The 26,663-nt window shown below is 46.6% G+C and overlaps 1 protein-coding gene across 5 annotated transcripts in view; it reads left to right on the top strand.

Moving 5' to 3' along the window:
* The window catches only part of LOC124116167 (ATP-binding cassette sub-family C member 5-like), a 127,833-nt gene that overhangs the window by 89,507 nt on the left and 11,663 nt on the right, over window positions 1–26,663 (top strand). For all 5 annotated transcript variants that reach the window (XM_048391477.1, XM_048391475.1, XM_048391476.1 and 2 more), the window contains 11 exons: window positions 2,588–2,941; window positions 4,359–4,546; window positions 10,260–10,415; window positions 11,481–11,610; window positions 14,535–14,817; window positions 16,958–17,144; window positions 18,880–18,969; window positions 20,418–20,607; window positions 21,154–21,313; window positions 22,525–22,603; window positions 24,643–24,756. In XM_048391477.1, the coding sequence (XP_048247434.1) occupies window positions 2,588–2,941; window positions 4,359–4,546; window positions 10,260–10,415; window positions 11,481–11,610; window positions 14,535–14,817; window positions 16,958–17,144; window positions 18,880–18,969; window positions 20,418–20,607; window positions 21,154–21,313; window positions 22,525–22,603; window positions 24,643–24,756 (1,931 nt within the window). The remainder of the gene's footprint in view (window positions 1–2,587; window positions 2,942–4,358; window positions 4,547–10,259; window positions 10,416–11,480; window positions 11,611–14,534; window positions 14,818–16,957; window positions 17,145–18,879; window positions 18,970–20,417; window positions 20,608–21,153; window positions 21,314–22,524; window positions 22,604–24,642; window positions 24,757–26,663) is intronic.

Below are 26,663 nucleotides of genomic sequence, written 5' to 3'. Positions count from 1 at the left end.
AAGGTGGAGTATCTGTAGCCACAGGTTAGTGCAGGGTGTCATGTTGGGGGAGGTGGAGTATCTGTAGCCACAGGTCAGTGCAGGGTGTCATGTTGGGGGAGGTGGGGTATCTGTAGCCACAGGTGAGTGCAGGGTGTCATGTTGGGGGAGGTGGGGTATCTGTAGCCACAGGTAAGTTCAGGGTGTCAGTTGGGGGAGGTGGGGTATCTGTAGCCACAGGTCAGTGCAGGGTGTCATGTTGGGGGAGGTGGAGTATCTGTAGCCACAGGTGAGTGCAGGGTGTCATGTTGGGGGAGGTGGAGTATCTGTAGTCACAGGTCAGTGCAGGGTGTCATGTTGTGGGAGGTGGAGTATCTGTAGCCACAGGTCAGTGCAGGGTGTCATGTTGGGGGAGGTGGGGTATCTGTAGCCACAGGTCAGTGCAGGGTGTCATGTTGGGGGAGGTGGAGTATCTGTAGCCACAGGTCAGTGCAGGGTGTCATGTTGTGGGAGGTGGAGTATCTGTAGCCACAGGTCAGTGCAGGGTGTCATGTTGGGGGAGGTGGAGTATCTGTAGCCACAGGTCAGTGCAGGTAGTCATGTTGGGGGAGGTGGAGTATCTGTAGTCACAGGTCAGTGCAGGGTGTCATGTTGTGGGAGGTGGAGTATCTGTAGTCACAGGTCAGTGCAGGGTGTCATGTTGTGGGAGGTGGAGTATCTGTAGCCACAGGTCAGTGCAGGGTGTCATGTTGGGGGAGGTGGGTTATCTGTAGCCACAGGTCAGTGCAGGGTGTCATGTTGGGGGAGGTGGAGTATCTGTAGCCACAGGTCAGTGCAGGGTGTCATGTTGGGGGAGGTGGAGTATCTGTAGTCACAGGTGAGTGCAGGGTGTCATGTTGGGGAAGGTTGAGTATCTGTAGCCACAGGTCAGTGCAGGGTGTCATGTTGGGGGAGGTGGAGTATCTGTAGCCACAGGTCAGTGCAGGGTGTCATGTTGGGGAGGTGGGGTATCTGTAGCCACAGGTCAGTGCAGGGTGTCATGTTGGGGAGGTTGAGTATCTGTAGCCACAGGTCAGTGCAGGGTGTCATGTTGTGGGAGGTGGAGTATCTGTAGCCACAGGTCAGTGCAGGGTGTCATGTTGGGGGAGGTGGGGTATCTGTAGCCACAGGTCAGTGCAGGGTGTCATGTTGGAGGGAGGTGGAGTATCTGTAGGCACAGGTCAGTTCAGGGTGTCATGTTGGGGGAGGTGGAGTATCTGTAGCCACAGGTCAGTGCAGGGTGTCATGTTGGGGGGAGGTGGAGTATCTGTAGCCACAAGTCAGTGCAGGGTGTCATGTTGGGGGAGGTGGAGTATCTGTAGGCACAGGTTAGTGCAGGGTGTCATGTTGGGGGAGGTGGAGTATCTGTAGCCACAGATCAGTTCAGGGTGTCATGTTGGGGGGAGGTGGAGTATCTGTAGCCACAGGTCAGTGCAGGGTGTCATGTTGGGGGAGGTGGAGTATCTGTAGCCACAGGTCAGTGCAGGGTGTCATGTTGTGGGAGGTTGAGTATCTGTAGCCACAGGTCAGTGCAGGGTGTCATGTTGGGGGAGGTGGGGTATCTGTAGCCACAGGTCAGTGCAGGGTGTCATGTTGGAGGGAGGTGGAGTATCTGTAGGCACAGGTCAGTTCAGGGTGTCATGTTGGGGGAGGTGGAGTATCTGTAGCCACAGGTCAGTGCAGGGTGTCATGTTGGGGGGAGGTGGAGTATCTGTAGCCACAGGTCAGTGCAGGGTGTCATGTTGGGGGAGGTGGAGTATCTGTAGGCACAGGTTAGTGCAGGGTGTCATGTTGGGGGAGGTGGAGTATCTGTAGCCACAGATCAGTTCAGGGTGTCATGTTGGGGGGAGGTGGAGTATCTGTAGCCACAGGTCAGTGCAGGGTGTCATGTTGGGGGAGGTGGAGTATCTGTAGCCACAGGTCAGTGCAGGGTGTCATGTTGTGGGAGGTTGAGTATCTGTAGCCACAGGTCAGTGCAGGGTGTCATGTTGGGGGAGGTGGAGTATCTGTAGTCACAGGTGAGTGCAGGGTGTCATGTTGGGGAAGGTTGAGTATCTGTAGCCACAGGTCAGTGCAGGGTGTCATGTTGGGGGAGGTGGGGTATCTGTAGCCACAGGTCAGTTCAGGGTGTCATGTTGGGGGAGGTGGTGTATCTGTAGCCACAGGTCAGTGCAGGGTGTCATGTTGGGGGAGGTGGAGTATCTGTAGTCACAGGTTGGCTGTAGAGTTAATTAAATAGGGTGTTTCATTGAATAGGTAATTTAACCTGAGTTCTGTGTGGACTGATGATAGAATCATTTAGAATGTATTGAAATATTGAATTTTAAAGAGAATCTTTCTCATATTCATGTATGCATAATGTTGATGCTTTAAACTATTCAGAAAATTGCTTGTATTTTTCCAGTGAAGATATTGAGCATTTAACTGGAACACAAAAAAATTGGAATTATTTTTGCAGTATTGTTATGATATTACGTACTCAGTCTTCACTACAAAAAATATCCATAAAAGTATTCATGATCCCTTTCTCTTTTTGTTCAGCGTACATAATATGTATTCTCTTTTCCAGAAAGACTATCTTCACTGTCAACATCTGACATCCATAACGACAAGTCTGCCAATGCCAATCCAGGGGAGAGCACTCCAATTGGTAAACCCCCACCGCCACTTGAGAGACTGTTTTCTAGAGGAGCAGGGATGGGAAATATATCCCCCATTTCACGCAACAAAGCACCCCCCTTGGAGAGAATGTTTTCTCGGGGGGCGGGTATGGCCCCAGCCCCTCCTCCCTTAGAGAGGTTGTTCTCACGAGGTGCAATGGTGGAGAAGCCCCAGCCCGAGATGTTCTCTGGGGGTCAGGGCATGAGGGTGGAGAGACAGTTCAGTACATTGTCGTCAAGCAGCTCAGGAGACGGTGATGGAGGTAAGAAATACAATATGCACCCCATCTTTTTTTTTTTCTAAAATACTACTGAGTTTATCTTTGATCTGTAAGCGCCATAAGGTTTTTGTTGTTGTCCACAGTGTTATAAACATCGACAACCTGAGTCTTGTCAGGTGCATGGGTGGCCCTGTCGTCTTAGGCACCGCGATTCGCTATGCAGAGTTGGGCATGCCAGAAACCTGTGATTGTGGGTTCGAATCCCGGTTCGCCCCGATTATGTTTCAAGGTTTGTCAGCACCATACCAATGCTCGTGGGTTTAAACGAACTGGTAAACGTCTGAGACCTGCATCACCTCGGGCTTTCCTCCCACATTAAGCTGACACGCCGTGATATGACTGGAATAATGTTAAAATCGGCATTAAACCCAACTCACTCACTCACTCATCCTGAGTGTTGTCAGACATTCCTCCCACATTGAACCGGCTACCTTACTGTAACAGAAACACTGTTCATTGTAACATTTAACCCCTTCCCTGTTGAGGGTTTGCTTGATGCATGAGATATGGATCCCCGCACATGCAGTGCACAAGTCTCACCACTGTTGCACTGTAGAAAATCTTTTTGTGTGTTTAATTCATCCTATAAGTTCCCAGAATGTTATACCTCTGAACATCAGTCTGCAATTCAGGGTTTGGTCATTTATTACAGGTGGGCGCAGGCTGGCCAGTTGGATTGGTTTTGACAAATTGTGCTGACTTTTGTGTAGTCCACCCCACCCACCATAATACATTCTCAGTCCAAAAATACTAAATAATATTCAAATTTACAATTTATTTATTTTTCATGACCCCAACCCCCATAGTTGTGATAAATTTTGTCCCTTCTTCCACTCCCTCTTTTTAAATGACCCCTGCCCCATTCCTGAATCTGATCAGCCCACTACCACCCTATGATAAATGACCAGTCCCTAAAGCCAGCAGTCTAGTAAATTTTGTTCCATCTAGTAAGTTCAACTGATGATAGTCCATTTGTTAACAGGGGGCACGGGTGGCCGAGTCGTCTAAGGCGCCGCGATTCGCTGTGCAGAGTTGCGTCCCTTGGGCACGCCAGAAACCTATGATTGTGGGTTCGAATCCCGGTTCGCCCAGATTATGTTTCTAGGTTTGTCAGCACCATACCCGTGCTCGTGGGTTTCGCCGAAGTGGTAAACGTCTGAGACCTGCATCATTTCGGGCTTTCCTCCCACATTAAGCTGACACGCCGTGATATAACTGGAATAATGTTAAAAGCGGCGTTAAACCAAACTCACTCACTCACTCACTCACTCACTCACCATTTGTTAACATGAATATATGCTGAAAATGATGTTAAGAGCCAGGCAAGTAGACCCGAAAGTTTGACAGACAGGACCATTACTAATTTGGTGTGAATGATTTGTTAATTTTTACTTCTCAGAGGGGAAACTGATTGTTGCTGAGGAGAGAAGTACGGGAACTGTTTCAAAGGAAATATATCGCCAGTACATCCAAGACGGAGGAGGATATCTCGTCTGTTTCGGCGTGTTTCTCATCTTCTTCTTGTCCGTAGCCTCCCAGACCGGCGCAAACTGGTTTCTCTCCTTCTGGTTGAACCAGGGCAATGGTGTATGTACCTCTGATTACTGATCTGCATATTGCTGTAGCTGGGGGTGTAAAAGATGGGTGTGGGTGTGGATAGAGCATCTACCTAGAGACCGACTGCTTTTGTTGTGTAGTGAATAGTGAATACAGCGTCTGACCGAAGACTGTCTCTGTGGTGTAGTGAATAGAGCATCTGCCCAGAGGCCGCCTCTATGGTGTAGTGGATAGAGCGTCTGCCCGGAGACTGCCTCCATGGTGTTTTGGATAGAGCGTCTGCCCAGAGACTGCCTCCATGGTGTAGTGGATAGAGCATCTGCCCGGAGACTGCCTCCGTGGTGTAGTGGATAGAGCGTCTGCCCGGAGACTGCCTCCGTGGTGTAGTGGATAGAGCGTCTGCCCGGAGACTGCCTCCATGGTGTAGTGGATAGAGCATCTGCCCTGAGACTGCCTCCGTGGTGTAGTGGATAGAGCATCTGCCCGGAGACTGCCTCCGTGGTGTAGTGGATAGAGCGTCTGCCCGGAGACTGCCTCCGTGGTGTAGTGGATAGAGGGTCTGCCTGGAGACTGCCTTTCGTGGTGTGGTGGATAGAGCATCTGCCCGGAGACTGCCTCAGTGGTGTAGTGGATAGAGCGTCTACCCAGAGACTGCCTCCGTGGTGTTGTGGATAGAGCATCTACCCGGGGACTGCCTCTATGGTGTAGTGGATAGAGCATCTGCCCGGAGACTGCCTCCGTTGTGTAGTGGATAGAGCGTCTACCCAGAGACTGCCTCCGTGGTGTAGTGGATAGAGCATCTACCCGGGGACTGCCTCTATGGTGTAGTGGATAGAGCATCTGCCCGGAGACTGCCTCCGTAGTGTAGTGGATAGAGCATCTGCCCGGAGACTGCCTCCGTGGTGTAGTGGATAGAGTGTCTACCCTCGAGACTGCCTCCGTGGTGTAGTGGGTAGAATGTCTGCCTGGAGACTGCCTCCGTGGTGTAGTGGATAGAGCATCTGCCCAGAGACTGCCTCCATGGTGTAGTGGATAGAGCATCTGCCTGGAGGCTGCCTCCGTAGTGTAGTGGATAGAGCGTCTACCCGGAGACTGCCTCCGTGGTGAAGTGGATAGAGCGTCTGCCTGGAGACTGCCTCCGTGGTGTAGTGGGTAGAATGTCTACCCAGAGACTGCCTTCGTGGTGTAGTGGGTAGAGCATCTGCCTGGAGTCTGCCTCTATGGTGTAGTGGGTAGAGCATCTACCCAGAGACTGCCTCCGTGGTGTAGTGGATAGAGCATCTGCCCGGAGACTGCCTCCGTGGTGTAGTGGATAGAGCGTCTACCCAGAGACTGCCTCCGTGGTGTAGTGGATAGAGCATCTACCCGGGGACTGCCTCTATGGTGTAGTGGATAGAGCATCTGCCCGGAGACTGCCTCTGTGGTGTAGTGGATAGAGTGTCTACCCTCGAGACTGCCTCCGTGGTGTAGTGGGTAGAATGTCTGCCTGGAGACTGCCTCCGTGGTGTAGTGGATAGAGCATCTGCCCAGAGACTGCCTCCATGGTGTAGTGGATAGAGCATCTGCCCGGAGGCTGCCTCCGTAGTGTAGTGGATAGACGTCTGCCCGGAGACTGCCTTCGTGGTGTAGTGGGTAGAATGTCTACCCAGAGACTTCCTTCGTGGTGTAGTGGGTAGAGCATCTGCACGGAATCTGCCTCTATGGTGTAGTGGGTAGAGCATCTACCCAGAGACTGCCTCAGTGGTGTAGTGGATAGAGCATCTGCCCGGAGACTGCCTTTCGTGGTGTAGTGGATAGAGCGTCTGCCCAGAGACTGCCTCAGTGGTGTAGTGGATAGAGCATCTGCCCGGAGACTGCCTCCGTGGTGTAGTAGATAGAGCATCTGCCCGGAGACTGCCTCCGTGGTGTAGTGGATAGAGTGTCTACCCGGAGACTGCCTCCGTGGTGTAGTGGATAGAGCATCTGCCTGGAGACTGCCTCCGTGGTGTAGTAGATAGAGCGTCTGCCCGGAGACTGCCTCCTTGGTCTAGTGGATAGAGCATCTCCCCAGAGAGCTGAAGGCCTCTGAATCGATTCCCTGACTGCATCACACTATCCTCCGTGGTGTAGTGGATAGAGCATCTGCCCGGAGACTGCCTCCGTGGTGAAGTGGATAGAGCGTCTGCCTGGAGACTGCCTCCGTGGTGTAGTGGATAGAGCATCTGCCCGGAGACTGCCTTTCGTGGTGTAGTGGATAGAGCGTCTGCCCAGAGACTGCCTCCGTGGTGTAGTGGGTAGAGCATCTGCCCGGAGACTGCCTCCGTGGTGTAGTGGATAGAGCATCTGCCCGGAGACTGCCTCCGTGGTGTAGTGGATAGAGCATCTGCCCGGAGACTGCCTCCGTGGTGAAGTGGATAGAGCGTCTGCCTGGAGACTGCCTCCATGGTGTAGTGGATAGAGCGTCTACCCAGAGACTGCCTCCGTGGTGTAGTGGGTAGAGCGTCTGCCCAGAGACTGCCTCCGTGGTGTAGTGGATAGAGCGTCTGCCCAGAGACTGCCTCCGTGGTGTAGTGGATAGAGCGTCTGCCCGGAGACTGCCTCCGTGGTGTAGTGGATAGAGCGTCTGCCTGGAGACTGCCTCCGTGCTGTAGTGGATAGAGCGTCTACCCAGAGACTGCCTCCGTGGTGTAGTGGATAGAGCATCTGCCCGGAGACTGCCTTTCGTGGTGTAGTGGATAGAGCGTCTGCCCAGAGACTGCCTCAGTGGTGTAGTGGATAGAGCATCTGCCCGGAGACTGCCTCCGTGGTGTAGTGGATAGAGCATCTGCCCGGAGACTGCCTCCGTGGTGTAGTGGATAGAGTGTCTACCCGGAGACTGCCTCCGTGGTGTAGTGGATAGAGCATCTGCCTGGAGACTGCCTCCGTGGTGTAGTGGATAGAGCGTCTGCCCGGAGACTGCCTCCTTGGTCTAGTGGATAGAGCATCTCCCCAGAGAGCTGAAGGCCTCTGAATCGATTCCCTGACTGCATCACACTATCCTCCGTGGTGTAGTGGATAGAGCATCTGCCCGGAGACTGCCTCCGTGGTGAAGTGGATAGAGCGTCTGCCTGGAGACTGCCTCCGTGGTGTAGTGGATAGAGCATCTGCCCGGAGACTGCCTTTCGTGGTGTAGTGGATAGAGCGTCTGCCCAGAGACTGCCTCCGTGGTGTAGTGGATAGAGCATCTGCCCGGAGACTGCCTCCGTGGTGTAGTGGATAGAGCATCTGCCCGGAGACTGCCTCCGTGGTGTAGTGGATAGAGTGTCTACCCGGAGACTGCCTCCGTGGTGTAGTGGATAGAGCATCTGCCTGGAGACTGCCTCCGTGGTGTAGTGGATAGAGCGTCTGCCCGGAGACTGCCTCCTTGGTCTAGTGGATAGAGCATCTCCCCAGAGAGCTGAAGGCCTCTGAATCGATTCCCTGACTGCATCACACTATCCTCCGTGGTGTAGTGGATAGAGCATCTGCCCGGAGACTGCCTCCGTGGTGAAGTGGATAGAGCGTCTGCCTGGAGACTGCCTCCGTGGTGTAGTGGATAGAGCATCTGCCCGGAGACTGCCTTTCGTGGTGTAGTGGATAGAGCGTCTGCCCAGAGACTGCCTCCGTGGTGTAGTGGGTAGAGCATCTGCCCGGAGACTGCCTCCGTGGTGTAGTGGATAGAGCATCTGCCCGGAGACTGCCTCCGTGGTGTAGTGGATAGAGTGTCTGCCCGGAGACTGCCTCCGTGGTGTAGTGGATAGAGCATCTGCCTGGAGACTGCCTCCGTGGTGTAGTGGATAGAGCATCTGCCCGGAGACTGCCTCCGTGGTGAAGTGGATAGAGCGTCTGCCCAGAGACTGCCTCCATGGTGTAGTGGATAGAGCGTCTGCCCGGAGACTGCCTCCGTGGTGAAGTGGATAGAGCGTCTGCCTGGAGACTGCCTCCGTGGTGTAGTGGATAGAGCGTCTGCCCAGAGACTGCCTTCGTGGTGTAGTGGATAGAGCATCTGCCCGGAGACTGCCTCCGTGGTCTAGTGGATAGAGCATCTCCCCAGAGACTGCCTCCGTGGTGTAGTTGAAGGTTGGCGGTAACTGTTGTGAAACACTATGACACCAATTTTGTCAGAGCGATAACCAACTGAACTGTCCATGTTACAGAATTACACAATGGTCACCATCAACACTTTGACACCTGTTTTGTCAGAGCGATAACCAACTGAACTGTCCATGTTACAGAATAACACAGTGGTCACCATCAACACTATGACACCTATTTTGTCAGAGCAATAACCAACTGAACTGTCCATGTTACAGAATTACACAATGGTCACCATCAACACTTTGACACCTGTTTTGTCAGAGCGATAACCAACTGAACTGTCCATGTTACAGAATAACACAGTGGTCACCATCAACACTATGACACCTATTTTGTCAGAGCAATAACCAACTGAACTGTCCATGTTACAGAATAACACAATGGTCACCATCAACACTATGACACCTATTTTGTCAGAGCGATAACCAACTGTCCATGTTGCAGAATAACACAATGGTCACCATCAACACTATGACACCTATTTTGTCAGAGCGAAAACCAACTGTCCATGTTACAGAATAACACAATGGTCACCATCAACACTATGACACCTGTTTTGTCAGAGCGATAACCAACTAAACTGTCCATGTTACAGAATAACACAATGGTCACCATCAACACTATGACACCTGTTTTGTCAGAGCGATAACCAACTGAACTGTCCATGTTACAGAATAACACAATGATCACCATCAACACTATGACACCTATTTTGTCAGCGCGATAACCAACTGTCCATGTTGCAGAATAACACAATGGTCACCATCAACACTATGACACCTATTTTGTCAGCGCGATAACCAACTGTCCATGTTGCAGAATAACACAATGGTCACCATCAACACTATGACACCTGTTTTGTCAGAGCGATAACCAACTGTCCATGTTGCAGAATAACACAATGGTCACCATCAACACTATGACACCTATTTTGTCAGCGCGATAACCAACTGTCCATGTTACAGAATAACACAATGGTCACCATCAACACTATGACACCTGTTTTGTCAGAGCGATAACCAACTAAACTGTCCATGTTACAGAATAACACAATGGTCACCATCAACACTATGACACCTGTTTTGTCAGAGCGATAACCAACTGAACTGTCCATGTTACAGAATAACACAATGATCACCATCAACACTATGACACCTATTTTGTCAGCGCGATAACCAACTGTCCATGTTGCAGAATAACACAATGGTCACCATCAACACTATGACACCTATTTTGTCAGCGCGATAACCAACTGTCCATGTTGCAGAATAACACAATGGTCACCATCAACACTATGACACCTGTTTTGTCAGAGCGATAACCAACTGTCCATGTTGCAGAATAACACAATGGTCACCATCAACACTATGACACCTATTTTGTCAGCGCGATAACCAACTGTCCATGTTGCAGAATAACACAATGGTCACCATCAACACTATGACACCTGTTTTTGTCAGAGCGATAACCAACTGAACTGTCCATGTTACAGAATAACACAATGGTCACCATCAACACTATGACACCTGTTTTGTCAGAGCGATAACCAACTGAACTGTCCATGTTACAGAATAACACAATGATCACCATCAACACTTTGACACCTGTTTTGTCAGAGCGATAACCAACTGAACTGTCCATGTTACAGAATAACACAATGATCACCATCAACAATGCGACCATGTCCAGCAACAATGGGAACATCAGCGATCACCCGATGCGGAACACCTACACCCTCATCTATGGAATGTTTGTGGTCATGATGCTGGTGCTCACCTTCTGCCGGGCCTTTGTCTTCATGAAGGTAACAGTGAACTGTGCAGTACAACCTGTCCCGTGTCCTGTGTGTCTTAGCTGGAATATTTGCTGTCTGTGACTTATACCGTATTCGACGTAATAAGCGCCCAGGGCGCTCTCAAAATTAGAAATAGGGGGCTCTTATTAGAATATATAATTTTGGTGAAAAAAACCCAGTTAAAAGATCGTAAATTTCTACGTTTGTGTACCTGAAATGATACAAAAGAAGTCTGTGCGTATTATACACGACAGAAATATTTTTCCAAAATTTAATTGCCCTTAATTAAGGGCACATATAACACACGAGTGCGTTTTATACATGAATAATTAAGTCTTGTGTACATTGATCAATCGGAAGAGGTGTTAATTGGGATTGTTCACTAGCCAATATATTAGCAAATATCACCATGGGCGCTTACTGTAAATCGTGAAATTAATGCGTCTCCAAAAGAATGCGACCACTGGACCCTAGTCAAAAATGCGACTCAATATGAATGCGACACCCCCTCCTCTCAAGCATCAGTGGATTTCTATCTAAAGATGTCCTCAGTCAGGTTTAGAATCCTCACCTTAATCTAACCTTACATTAATCCAATCACGCACCAAATAGCACCGCTTATTTGCGCTGAGTAAAGTACTTCCGCAAAAGCAATACATGCGCGCTGGCTTGTGTCGGCCTTTGACACAGTCGCTAAGAACAAAGGGTGGCATCTGTCTAGACTTGCAGGTGTGATCAGTGATGACATAAGTGAGTAGAACTCTTGTCTTGACTCCAGCAGTGACAATTCACAGGATGTAATTAGTGTTTGAATGACATTTTTTATATACTTTATATACAAGTGCTGCTCAATAAACAGGGGTGTGGAATACGTCAGCGTATGTCTGAGTTGGTATTTCTGCTATCCCAAATGTCTTATTGTTGATATAAATGCGATGTTTAAAAATGTGAGCAAAGACCACTCGCTTTTTTCACATTTAATTCACGCTCACGTTAATTTCAAGATTGACAGTATTAAAGCGGGGTGCTTATTACGTCGTTTACGGTAACAATTTGCTGCGCTGATGTTTGCAGGCCACCCTGAAGGCTTCCAGCGGACTCCATGACCGCGCGTTCAAGAACATATTAGCCAGCCCGATGGAGTTCTTTGACACGACTCCCACGGGGCGGATCATCAACAGGTTCTCAGCCGACATGGACGAAGGTGAGGGGGAAGTTGTCGAGTTGACTTATTTAGATATCTATCTATTGAAGGGGGCACGGGTGGCCCAGTCGTCTAAGGCGCCGCGATTTGCTGTGCAGAGTTGCGTCCCTTGAACACGCCAGAAACCGATGATTGTTGGTTCGAAATCCCGGTTCGCCCTGATTATGTTTCTAGGTTTGTCAGCACAATACCCGTGCTCGTGGGTTTCACCGAAGTGGTAAACGTCTGAGACCTGCATCACTTCTGTCTTTACTCCCACATTAAGCTGACACGCCGTGATATAACTGGAATACTGTTAAAAGCGGCGTTAAACCAACTCACTCACTATCTATTGAACCCTTAACATTCAAGGGACTTGCCTGCTCCACTTGTCTAAGGTGGAGCAATTATCTCATAAGAGTTGTATCCTTTGGACATGCCAAGATCCTTTAATCCTGGGTTCGAATTAATTAGCTTCAGGAGAAATCCTAGCTAGGAGCAAGTCTGTGATGAGATGTTGACCATATGTTTGTACTGTCTTTGCCTCAATCTCTTTAAAATATCAGGGGGCACGGGGGGCCCAGTCGTCTAAGGCGCCGCGATTCGCTGTGCGGGGTTGCGTCCCTTGAGCACACCAGAAACTATGATTGTGGGTTCGAATCCTGGTTTGCCCCAATTATGTTTCTAGGTTTGTCAGCACCATACACGTGCTTGTGGGTTTCCCTGTAGTGGTAAACGTCTTAGACCTGCATTTCTTCGGGCTTTCCTCCCACATTAAGCTGACATGCCGTGATATAACTGGAATAATGTTAAAAGCGCGTTAAACCCAACTCACTCACTCACTCACTCACTCACTTAAAATATCAGCTTGCTCAGACTGATAACCTCATCGACACCCTTTGATGTACTATTTAATAGGGCCGCAACGAATACACTATGAGGCGAATACGAATCATATCATGAATATAGGAATACGAATACGAATATTTATTCACGAATACAATAACAAGTCAAGAGTTGATGTATTATTTATGATATTGAGTGAATTATTTAACATCGTTTTTTAATTAATAATTTATTATACATTTAAATACTGCACTTATCCAGGTACTAGTATCTGCTCAAATGCTACAATGACCAGTGACCACAATAAGCCAAATTAAATATAAAAGAGTGTTGTCTTTGAAGAAATCTATGCATATAATATGTTCTTATTGATATTTTAAGGGTCAGGGTATGTGAATGCACATGACTGCATATTCATAAATATTCAATTCTAGTCACTATGATTAACGAATTCAATTCATGAATTGATATGGTCGATTCACCGAATACGCGAGTAAGTCGTAACAGCCCTACTATTTAATTCGTAAAAAAGCAACTATGCTTGTGGTAAGAGGTGACTAATGGATCGGGGGGTCAGACTTGCTGACTTGGTTGATGCATGTCATCGTATCCCAAGTGATGCTCATGATGTCAATCACTGGATTGTCTTGACCAGACTTGATTATTTGCAAAACGCCGTCATATAGCTGGAATATTGCTAAGTGCGGCGTTAAACAACAAACAAACAAACTATTTAATTTGTGCTGACCAGAACATGAAGTGTTGGAAAGAAAGAACATTGTTCTCTGTCACATGAACACTTTAATATTATTCATATTTCATGATAATCTTCAAGGGTTTTTCCTGATTTCATTAAGTCTACAGGTCATGTGGGCCAAAATGATCACTAATCATACCGTGTGATTTTACATGTAAGGGGGATAACATTCTTAAAAACTGGTGCTGTTCAAGTGATCGTACCTTGTTTCCAGTTTGATTGAAATAGGTTTTTTCAAGGTGTCAGTGCTTTTGACCCAGTACTGTCTGTGGGGGGCACGGGTGGCCCAGTCGTCTAAGGCGCCGGGATTCGCTGTGCAGAGTCGCGTCCCTTGGGCACGCCAGAAACCTATGATTGTGGGTTCGAATCCCGGTTCGCCCCGATTATGTTTCTAGGTTTGTCAGCACCATACCCGTGCTCGTGGGTTTCACCGAAGTGGTAAACGTCCGAGACCTGCATCACTTCGGGTTTTCCTCCCACATTAAGCTGACACGCCGTGACACGCTGTCAAAAGCGGCGTTAAACCCAACTCACTCACTCACTCACTCAGTACTGTCTGTGAGGTATGTATTCTGTTAAATGAGGGGTGGTCGGGTAGCCTAGTGGTTAAAGCGTTCGCTCCTCACGCCGAAGACCCAGGTTCGATTCCCGACATGGGTACATTGTGTGAAGCCCATTTCTGGTGTCCCCCGCCGTGATATTGCTGGAATATTGCTAAAAGGGGCATAAAACCATACTCACTCACTTACTCTGTTAAATGAACTGTCCCTGTCTAAGAAACGGTGTCTGTAAATGTTTTCAGAAATGTGTCTGTATCAAACAGCAGTTGAATGACTTGCCAAACAAGATAGACACATAAAAAGTTGATGCTCATAATATCGACGACTTTTTTACTCCAGATTGTATTATTTAAAGGCTGCAGAAATTTTGCTGAAATAAACTAAATTAAGCAAAATAAATTTACTTACCACCCCTAAAGATCTGGGTTGGAATACCATGGTATGTCTTCAGCAACCTATGCTTGCTGTGAAAGGCGACTGCTTGTCGTAAGAGGCAACTAACGGGATCGGGTGGTCAGGGTCGCAGGGTTGCGTGGATCGATGCTCGTGATATCAATCACTGGATTGTCTGGTCCAGATTCGATTATTTACAGACCGCAGCCATATAGGTGGAATATTGCTGAGTGCGGCATTTAACAACAAACAAACAAATAATAAGGTCACAGTGCTATTTTGTTGGAAGGGTTACGAAGTCATTATTTACGGCCATGCACTGTTATTAGTCGGCTCTTATGCCAAATTGAGTGCCAACTTGCTGACATTATTACCTTGACATGTTACAGTGGACATCCGGCTCCCCATGCAGGCTGAAGTGTTCATCACCAACGTACTGCAGGTTTTCTTCTCGCTCCTGATGATCTGCTACATGTCGGCCTGGTTTCTGGTTGCCATGATACCGCTCGTCGCGTTGTTTGCGTGTCTCTTCGTGATGTTTGTTCGCTGTGCACGCAACTTGAAGCGTCTGGATGCTGTGACAAAGTCTCCGCTGGTCAGCCACATCACCGCCTCCGTCCAGGGCATCACCACCATACATGCATACGGCAAGATGGAGGAATTCGTGGCAACGTAAGTTCGTAATTCCTTGTTTTAGACTAAAGGGCACTGTTATAATAATGGACCAGGGTTGAAAATGCCTGAAGTTGATCATGTCCGATGAAAAAAGCTTAACTGGCTCGGAGTCAGTATACTGTGTCTGAGTGAGTTATTCATGTTAATCTGCTGCATGGTATGTAAGTGGGCTAGTACTGTAAAACTGGCATTAGTCGGGACTAGTACAAACAGACACACACACACACACACACACACACACACACACACACACACACAAAACAGACACAGCTAATGGATGCACATGCAAAAGTGCAATAATCCTGAACGCGATGTTAAGCCCCATCTCACCTCTCCTCAGGTTGTGAAGCTGATAATTTCTCTTGGTGTTAAACCTTGATCTGGATGAGATAACTGCTGTTTTACCATCGAAGTGCTGGAAAAGTAAATCAAATTGGTCTAGATGTGACGAAATTGCCGCTGAAAATTGATTGAGTTTCAATGCATTGTGTACAAAAGAAAGACTGTCTCCAGTTCATTGCTGGTGTTGTGAGATTGCGCATCGTATTTATTACTGCATATAGTTTTGGTTTAGACTTTATAGTGAGCTGCATTTGACTCTCGTTCTCCATAGGGCGGTCGGGTAGCATTGTGGTTAATGCGTTCACTCAACGCGCCAAGACCAATACAATACTTACTCACTCTCATTCTCCCTGAATACGTAACTAGGTCAAGTATGTTATTTCAACCAGAATGTTATATCAACCAGAATGTTATATCTACCAGAATGTTATATCATGACAGAATGTTATATCATGACAAAATGTTATATCATGACATAATGTTATATCATGACAAAATGTTATATCAACCAGAATGTTTTATCATGACAGAATATTATATCATGACGGAATGTTATATCATGACAGAATGTTATATCATGACAAAATGTTATATCATGACATAATGTTATATCAACCAGAATATTATATCGACCAGAATGGTATATCATGACAGAATGTTATATCAACCAGAATGTTATATGACAGAATTTATATCAAACAGAATGTTATATCATGACAGAATGTTTTATTAACCAGAATGTTATATCAACCAGAATGTTATATCATGATAGAATGTTATATCATGACAGAATGTTATATCAACCAGAATGTTATATCATGACAAAATCTTATATCAACCAGAATGTTATCATGAATGTTATATCAACCAGCATATTATATCAACCAGAATGTTATATCATGACAGAATGTTTTATCAACCAGAATATTATATCAACCAGAATGTTATATCAACCAGAAAGTTATATCAACCAGAATGTTATATCATGACAGAATGTTTTATTAACCAGAATGTTATATCAACCAGAATGTTATATCATGACCGAATCAGGGCCGAAAGTTAGCTTCAGTATTTTGTGTTATGATTATATTGCTAAAACTCAGTTTAATGTGCTAAACATAACCTGCTTGGAGCTATTGTTCATTCAGATGTATGTTTGGATGAATATAAGTGGTCCTTCAAAACAAATGTTCTTCTTTGAAACGTGCTTAAAACGTGCTTGAATTCAGAGTCCAAAGACCTGAGTGAATCCTGGGACCATTTAGAATAAGTTCCTGATAGTCACGCTTAGGAATGATGTCTTTAAAGAATACATTGTGGTGTCCATCGAAAGACGTTACCCTGTCTGGCACTCGGCATTAAGGGTCTTAATCAAGAACTGCCTGGCTCGGAGTCAGTATACTGTGTCTGAGTGAGGTATTCATGTTCAACTGCTGCATGGTATATCAGTGGGCTAGTGCTGTGAAACTGGCATTAGTCTGGACTAGTACAAACACACACACACACACACACACACACACACACACACACACACACACACACACACACACACACAGACACACACACAGACACACAGACACAGACAGACAGACAGACAGACAGACACAGCTATGGATGCACATGCAAAAGTGCAATAATCCTGAACGCGACGTTAAGCCCCATCTCAGCTCTCCTCAGGTTGTGAAGCTGATAATTTCTCTTGGTGTTAAACCTTGATCTGGATGAGATTTGTAGAAAATTGTGAAACACTCAAAGTATCAATATTTTATTATGATTGTGTCAATTTCCTTTTCAGGTTCCAGAAACTGCTGGATACCAATTCTGTCCCTTTCTTCATCTTCTACTCAGCGAGTCGCTGGTTGTCTGTGCGTCTTGATCTCCTGTGCGTCTGCATCAGCGGTACAACGGGCCTCATTATTGTCTTCAACTACGACAACATCACCCCAGCCGTCGCTGGACTCGCTCTTGCCTTTGCTGTGCAGGTCAGGCCACAGGTTTTCATCACTTTTTGTAAAAGTCTGTGTTTATATTTATTTTTAATTTTTTAATTTTTGATATTTTTAATTAAAGGCCACGTTTTCATCGCCTTAAAACAAAAATTGGGTATTTTTGTCGAATTTTGATTTATTTTGATTTTGACTTTTTGATATGTTTACATGTTTTCATCACTTTAAGAATTATTGTTTTTTATTTCCCAATCACTACGCATTTATACTAAATGGAAATGGATGCCCCTTCAAGTTCTGTCCAAAAATCTTTCCTGATTTTATAGTATCACAAACAACATCGCCGGTTTTCATGATGGCAGAAAATGCAGGAAGCAAAGTAAAGGAATATAATACAAAGCAGCTTTGGGGTCTGCTTTTAGTATTGGTTGATGATGAGAAACAGATTGTTTGTTTGTTTGTGACCTAACATGCCCTCTCCCATAGATTTACATGTGTGCATATTTTCAATTAATACATTAAATGACAGAAAGTAAAGAAAAGAAATAGAGAAATGTATGCCGCAATTTGTTTCTAGCTGATTTAAAAAAAGGACATTCAATGAAAAATTATATGAATTTTCACATGGGCTGCCACATCAGACCTGTATCAGCTGACACTGCGAGATGGAACTGAAATGCTGTTCAAACTGGTGTTGGGGGGCACGGGTGGCCCAGTCGTCTAAGGCGCCACAATTCGCTGTGCAGAGTTGCGTCCCCTGGGCACGCCAGAAACCTATGATTGTGGGCTCGAATCCCGGTTCGCCCTGATTATGTTTCTAGGTTTGTCAGCACCATACCTGTGCACGTGGGTTTCACCGAAGTGGTAACCGTCTGAGACCTGCATCACTTGGGGCTTTCCTCCCACATTAAGCTGACACGCTGTGATATAACTGGAATACTGTTAAAAGCGGCGTTAAACCAAACTCACTCACTCACTCACTCACTCAAACTGGTGTTAAACTGAACTCACTCCCTGTCCTTGAACATCCCAAAGTCTAAGGGAGATGGACTTTGAGCTTGTCCTCATGCAGCTCCAGGTGACCGGAACAGCCTCCCAAATCAGATCCAAGCTGACAAGTCTTAATGCTTCATTCAAGAACATCAAGATATGTGAAAGGCATTTAGAAGAGATACACAAAAGGAAGACAATTTATGGATGTCAACTTGACATCCATATGTTGTCTTCCTTATCTCTTTTCAAGGAGCACTATGTCAGATATTTTTAACTCATCTGTACATGCATAGACCTCTAGTATGGACTGAAAACCTGCAGCTATGTTCCCTTAATTTAGCAGTAACATTTCTGGTTAGCGCAGCCGTGGTAAGGGTGTATTGGGGTCGGGGGGCCTCAGATATTTCTACCTCTCACACGCATACATCTTGTATTGCAGTTCACAGTCTAGCTGATAAGCGATAACCAGCAGTGCACCAGCACTGTGTGGAAGAACTGCTATACAAGTGATGATGATGATGATGATGATGATGATGATGATGATGATTATGATGATTATTATTATGTTGATGATGATAATGAACTGCTATAAGTGATGATGATGGTGATGATGATGATGATGATGATGATTTTTATGTTGATGATGATAATGAACTGCTATAAGTGATGATGATGATGATGATGATGGTGATGGTGATGATGATGATGATGATGATGGTTTTGTTGTTATTATTGTTATTATTGTTATAATTATCCTTGTACACTGCTATATTTTCAGATGGCTGGACTGTTCCAGTTCACAGTGAGGCTTGCTATAGAGACAGAATCTCGCTTCACCAGTGTACAGAGAATACAGGAGTATGCCAAGGTGGGACTCTCGTTACAGCTAGTAGATGACATTGATTAGGAATCAATGACCGCCCGATTAGTCTTGTTAATGAAGGCTTATCTCTGCTCTGAGAGTGCTCCATTTTATTACTCAAATTAAAGGACCAGTGTGTACACATCATCCATTCTCAGCATCCATTGTTCGCATTTCGCAAACCTCATTGAAATCAGATCGTTTACTCCGATACCTCTCTGCTTGACAATCTGTGGAGACACCCATAAAACTCCTTTGGAGAACTCTCTTGTAAGCCAATCAGAGTGGAGAGATTGAGATTGCGTAGTACCCTCATGATACTGTGCATTCCGGTGGGGAAACAGGGAAGGGGACGCACAACTGTAATCCCTTTCTGGATCCCCGTGAGGATGTTTGTTTGTTTGTTGTTTAATGCCACACTCAGCAATATTCCAGCTATATGATTGCGGTCAGTAAATAATCGGGTCTGGACCAAACAATCCAGTGATTAACATCATGAGCATCGATCCACGCAAGTGGGATGGATGACATGCTTCAACCAAGTCAGCGAGACTGACCACCCCATCCCATTAGTCGCCTCTTACGAAAAGCATAGTCGCCTTTAACAGCAAGCATGGGTTGCTGAAAATCTGCACGGGTCCTACGCAATTGAGATAAGATGACAGCATCACCCAAGTCAGTGAGTCTGACCACCTGATCCTGTTAGTTGCCTCCTAAGACAAGCATTGTTGTCTTTTAAGGCAAGCAAAACTGGATTGAGTGGTCAGGCTCTTTATTTTGATTGATTATGTCACACTTGTCAGTGGTGTCTGATACTTCACAGGGGGGGTCGGGTAGCCCAGTGGTTAAAACGTTCGCTCGTCATGCCGAAGAACCGGGTTCGATTCCCGACATGGGTACAATGTGTGAAGCCCATTTCTGGTGTCCCCCGCCGTGATATTGCTGGAATATTGCTAAAAGGGGCGTAAAACCATATTCACTCACTCACTCACTGATACTTCACATCATATCAATTGCTTCCATGTAAGGTCCACTCGCCATTATTTACTCACCGTTGTCATTCAACTGGAGTAGCACTCACTCAAACTAGACTGACTCATATTGAAAACGCATATGTGTTTTCAAGCATCAGACATGATGTTTTGGTGGTCAAATTCATCACGGAACACATCGAATGAAATTCAAACCCAAACGATGACATTGTTGTTTAATTATCTCATGCTTAAATACACACAACTTAATTTGATATTTGTTGCCATTTTGCCAAATATTGCAAAACATTGAATATGCTTTTTTAAAGTGTTTCAGTATCTGTTGGAAAGTCATTGTTTGAAAAAAACAACCAAACACTCTCACCTATTTTGTGCTCAATCAACAGTTTAAACAACAATGCTTATTTTGATTTTCTCCTATCAACCCTATTTCTGGTGGATAACCAAGTAATTTCCTGACAGGATACATCAGAAGAAGATCTCATCACTGTGTCGGACACCGAGCCCCCCGCTGATTGGCCAGCAGATGGCAGGATTGTGTACAACCGAGTTCGGATGCGATATCGAGAGGGAATGCCTTTAGCCCTTAAAGGTGTCACATTCTCTGTGGAGCCTCAGGAAAAGATAGGCATTGTAGGAAGATCAGGCTCAGGTAAACCATGTCAGGAATAGAACCTGGACTTGTATCATTGTTGAAGTGGTTATGCAAGTTTGCGTATGCAGTCTGCAACTTAAACCATTTAGCCCAAAGCCCAGGTCAAGTAATGTTTTGTTGTTTTTTTTAAGCTGAGCTTGTAAAAGTCCATATATCAACACAGATATCAACGCCAGATGACGCCAAGAGGCAATAGTTGAAGCCAAAGATTTTGGCACAAACTGTTTTTTCTGTTTTGGTTTTGAAAGTTTCCCTGTAGGTAATATGGATAAATTTATTTTTGAGGATATGAATTTTGGAAAGTAAATAATTTCCAAGATTGGAAAGTAATGTGTTTTTGGTATTTTACCTTCAAGGGTGCTTAGTTTCAAATCTTAGATCAATCCCCAGCCAAAAAGCAACAAACTTGTAAACAATTATTTTGAGGGCTAATATTTGACAAGAATGTTGTTCGTCTGTATGCTCAAATCAAAGTGTTTTTAAATAATTTTACATGTTTTGATGTATTAACAGGATACTGTAATGTTCTGGCTTTCTCCTCAGGGAAGTCCTCTCTAGGGGTGGCGTTGTTCCGTCTTGTGGAGGCAGCATCCGGGACAATTGTCATCGATGGCATCGACATCAGCAAGGTGTCCCACTATAATCTGAGGTCCAAGCTGGCCATAATCCCACAGGACCCTGTACTCTTTGTTGGAACAGTCAGGTGATTATCTCCCCTTCTTATCCAGCTGTCTCTCCTTCCTTTCCAGGTACCTCCTCTTCATATCCAGTTATCTCCCATTCCTATCCAGTTGCCTCCCTTTCAAATTCAGTTATCTCCCATTCCTATCCAGTCATCTCCCATCCCTATCCAGTTACCTCCCTTTCAAATTCAGTTATCTCCAATTCCTATCCAGTTATCTCCCATTCCTATCCAGTTATCTCCCATTCCTATCCAGTTACCTCCCTTTCAAATACAGTTATCTTCCATTCCTGTACAGTTGCCTCCCTTTCAAATTCAGTTATCTCCCATTCCTATCCAGTTATCTCCCATTCCTATCCAGTTATCTCCCATTCCTATCCAGTTATCTCCCATTCCTATCCAGTTACCTCCCTTTCAAATACAGTTATCTCCCATTCCTATCCAGTTGCTTCCCTTTCAAATTCAGTTATCTCCCATTCCTATCCAGTTATCTCCCATTCATATCCAGTTATCTCCCATTCCTATCCAGTTATCTCCCATTCCTATCCAGTTACCTCCCTTTCAAATACAGTTATCTCCCATTCCTATCCAGTTGCCTCCCTTCAAATTCAGTTATCTCCCATTCCTATCCAGTCATCTCCCATCCCTATCCAGTTACCTCCTCTTCATATCCAGTTATCTCCCATTTCTATCCAGTTATTTCCCATTCCTATCCAGTTATTTCCCATCCCTATCCACTTACCTCCCTTTCAAATTCAGTTATCTCCCATTCCTATCCAGTTATTTTCCATTCCTATCCAGTTATCTCCCTCCTATCCAGTTATCTACCTTCATATCCAGTTATCTCCCTTCATATCAAGTTATCTCCCTCCTATCCAGTTATCTACCTTCATATCCAGTTATCTTTCTTCATATCCAGTTATCTCCCCTTAGTCTCACCACACTGAATACACACGACAGCTTTGAGGTGTAGTTTCTATGCTAAGGCCTTGTTCCATCGAAAAGCTAAACATGTGAGTGCTCAGACCAATTAACACACAACTTATAGCTGCATTGATCTGCTCAGCCCAGCTACATCTATGGGGAACAACTTACTAGACAAATTCCCCCAAAACATAACGTCGTCCAATATATGACGTGATCTTCGGAATGACGTCATGACAGAGCAATGTTTTATCGTGAAATATTCATTATTCATCGCGGGTTATCGTGTAGCTATCTTATGTTTGCAGATATAATCTGGACCCGTTCAGTGAGCATGCGGAGGTTTCCCTGTGGGATGCCCTTAAGAAGTGCCATGTAAAAGACACGGTGAGCTATGACCATACCTTTAAATATACTGAACAGCAAAAGAAACGTCACCCCAAGTAACATTGCATGAAAAGTTGTCATTTGAATTTCTGGGTTATTTTTGTCAAAGTTTCTAATATTTAACATTACCTTGTCTGGAAAAATGAAATTTGATGATAAAAAACAAAGCAGATGACAATAAAACCAATCACCCAAATGCATCATGGCAATGGCCATGGTAACCTGATGCACGTGAGTTCCATGCAAATCAAAATGCACATGCGTTCCCCCATTTCCTGCCCTATAAAAATCCACCCAGGTCGGATAACATGAATTCGTTATTGAATTGCTACCACATGCCAAGATTGACAAGAAATCAGCGACACCAAGCCCTTGGACGATTGCAAGCTGGACAAACCACCTGGCAAGTAGCCAATGCATTTCAAATCCACGTAAGGACCATATACAGGCTCCAGCAATGGTACCAGACCACCAACACTACAGATGACCGACCACGTAGTGAAAGACCAAGGGTCACTACCCGACGTCAGGATTGTCAGATTGTGCGACAGCATCTTCAAGATCGCTTTGTTACTGCTGCTGAAACTGCTCGAAGACCATGGGGACACCCCAGTGACACATTAGTGCGGACACTGTGCGTCGACGCTTGACGAGCAGACACCTCCACTGTCACAGGCCACACCGAGGACTCATTCTGACACCACGTCATCGCCGGGACCGTCTTCAGTGGGCAACACAGCACCAGCATTGGTGCCACCAGCAGTGGAGAAGAGTCCTCTTCTCAGAAGAGAGCCGTTACTGTATCTCAACAGCAGATGGCAGAGAGAGAGTCTGGCGACGCTGTGGGGAACGTTATTCAAATGCTTGTATTGTTGAGAGAGACTCGTGGGGTGGTCCGAGCATCATAGTGTAGGGTGAAATTGGTCTTGCACAGAAGGTCGGTCTACCAGAACATCGGTCCAGGGAGAGGCAATGGTGTCACAGCAGCTCGGTACAGTGATCAAGTCTTGAGACCACACGCCATACCTCATTTGGCACATTGCCGCAGTTTCAGCATGATAACGCCCATGCCCACACTGCGAGAGCAACAAGAGACTTATTCCAGCAGAATGGCATCAGAACCATGCAGTGGCCTGCCCTCAGTCCCGATTTAAATCCCATTGAGCACCTGTGGGACAAGATTCAAAGACGGCTGAATGACGTCCGACCAAGGTCGACAACTGCAGCTAAACTGAGTCAGGCATTCCTCAGAGTGTGGGCTCAAGTGCCTTTGGCCTTCATCCATTCCATGTATCGACGTTGCATGGCAGTCATCAATGCACATGGCGGACACACAAGATACTGACAAGTGATGCCATTTTCTCAGAGACTAGTGTTGTATTTCGATTTAAGAACAATTGACACTTTACTTTCAACCTTGATGATCAGTTTTGCCAAGTTTCATCTTTGATATGTTTCAAATTATGTTTACAGTCTTTGAACAAATAAGGTTTCTCATATCCATGGTGACGTTCCTTTTGCGGTTCAGTAGGCTGGGGGACACCTAAAATGGACATCAACATTCTACCCATGTTGGGAATTGAACCTGCGCCAATGTTATACCCGTTAGCCTGCCCACCACCTCAAGCAGAGATGCTAACCATTACGCTTGTGGTAGTGAATACCTGTTTTGTAAAATAAGTTATTGGCTGACAATGTTATGCATCTATTTTTCAATTGGCTGTAATGGAGGGGCTCAAAATCCAATGTTCGTAACAAGATGGCACCTGATCGGCTTGCTTGGCGAGGCATTATTGCTATGAAATTAACAAGACATGGTTATTTGACCATCCTAGTGTTAACAGAAATACATGTTCTGAAAGATATTAAGGATTAATTTTAGTGTATCGGGATGTGAAAAACGTCTTAGGGGCTCGAAAACACATAACACAAGGATCACTAAAGAATTGAGACTGATCTTTCATAGTGGAAAATATGTTGAAGATGTGTTTGTTTCACATGCATGAGTCAGTTATGTATTTATTCTCTGGACAATACAGATAGCTGGCCTGGATGACAAACTGGATGCCATGGTTGTGGAAAATGGAGAAAACTTCTCAGTAGGAGAAAGACAACTTCTCTGTCTGGCTCGTGCGCTGCTGAGACACAGCAAGGTAAGAGACACCACAGAGACAGGGGTGTGTTGGATGTGGAGGGGAGACACAGAGATAGGGGTGTGTTGGATGTGGAGGGGAGACACCACAGAGATAGGGGTGTGTTGGATGTGGGGGGGAGACACAGAGATAGGGGTGTGTTGGATGTGGGGGGGAGACACCACAGAGATAGGGGTGTGTTGGATGTGGGGGGGAGACACAGAGACAGGGGTGTGTTGGATGTGGAGGGGAGACACAGAGATAGGGGTGTGTTGGATGTGGGGGGGAGACACCACAGAGATAGGGGTGTGTTGGATGTGGAGGGGAGACACAGAGATAGGGGTGTGTTGGATGTGGGGGGGAGACACCACAGAGATAGGGGTGTGTTGGATGTGGGGGGGAGACACAGAGACAGGGGTGTGTTGGATGTGGAGGGGAGACACAGAGATAGGGGTGTGTTGGATGTGGGGGGGAGACACCACAGAGATAGGGGTGTGTTGGATGTGGGGGGGAGACACAGAGACAGGGGTGTGTTGGATGTGGGGGGGAGACACAGAGATAGGGGTGTGTTGGATGTGGGGGGGAGACACAGAGACAGGGGTGTGTTGGATGTGGAGGGGAGACACCACAGAGATAGGGGTGTGTTGGATGTGGGGGGGAGACACAGAGACAGGGGTGTGTTGGATGTGGGGGGGAGACACAGAGACAGGGGTGTGTTGGATGTGGGGGGGAGACACAGAGATAGGGGTGTGTTGGATGTGGAGGGGAGACACAGAGATAGGGGTGTGTTGGATGTGGGGGGGAGACACAGAGATAGGGGTGTGTTGGATGTGGGGGGGAGACACAGAGATAGGGGTGTGTTGGATGTGGGGGGGAGACACAGAGATAGGGGAGTGTTGGATGTGGAGGGGAGACACAGAGATAGGGGTGTGTTGGATGTGGGGGGGAGACACAGAGATAGGGGTGTGTTGGATGTGGAGGGGGAGACACAGAGATAGGGGTGTGTTGGATGTGGGGGGGAGACACAGAGATAGGGGTGTGTTGGATGTGGGGGGGGAGACACCACAGAGATAGGGGAGTGTTGGATGTGGGGGGGGAGACACAGAGATAGGGGAGTGTTGGATGTGGAGGGGAGACACAGAGATAGGGGTGTGTTGGATGTGGGGGGGAGACACAGAGATAGGGGTGTGTTGGATGTGGGGGGGGAGACACCACAGAGATAGGGGAGTGTTGGATGTGGGGGGGGAGACACAGAGATAGGGGAGTGTTGGATGTGGGGGGGGGAGGCACAGAGATAGGGGTGTGTTGGATGTGGGGGGGAGACACAGAGATAGGGGTGTGTTGGATGTGGAGGGGAGACACAGAGATAGGGGTGTGTTGGATGTGGAGGGGAGACACAGAGATAGGGGAGTGTTGGATGTGGAGGGGAGACACAGAGATAGGGGAGTGTTGGATGTGGGGGGGAGGCACAGAGATAGGGGAGTGTTGGATGTGGAGGGGAGACACAGAGACAGGGGAGTGTTGGATGTGGAGGGGAGACACAGCGATAGGGGAGTGTTGGATGTGGAGGGGAGACACAGAGACAGGGGTGTGTTGGATGTGGGGGGGAGACACCACAGAGATAGGGGAGTGTTGGATGTGGAGGGGAGACACAGAGATAGGGGTGTGTTGGATGTGGGGGGGAGACACAGAGATAGGGGTGTGTTGGATGTGGGGGGGAGACACAGAGATAGGGGTGTGTTGGATGTGGGGGGGAGACACAGAGATAGGGGAGTGTTGGATGTGGGGGGGAGACACAGAGATAGGGGAGTGTTGGATGTGGGGGGGAGACACAGAGATAGGGGTGTGTTGGATGTGGAGGGGAGACACAGAGACAGGGGTGTGTTGGATGTGGAGGGGAGACACAGAGATAGGGGAGAGTTGGATGT

This window comes from Haliotis rufescens, unplaced genomic scaffold, assembly GCF_023055435.1.
Source record: "Haliotis rufescens isolate VD_foot unplaced genomic scaffold, xgHalRufe1.0.p SCAF_9, whole genome shotgun sequence".
Taxonomy (NCBI): domain Eukaryota; kingdom Metazoa; phylum Mollusca; class Gastropoda; order Lepetellida; family Haliotidae; genus Haliotis; species Haliotis rufescens.
Note: the sequence above shows the minus strand (reverse complement) of the source record. Positions and strands in the feature narration are given on the sequence as shown.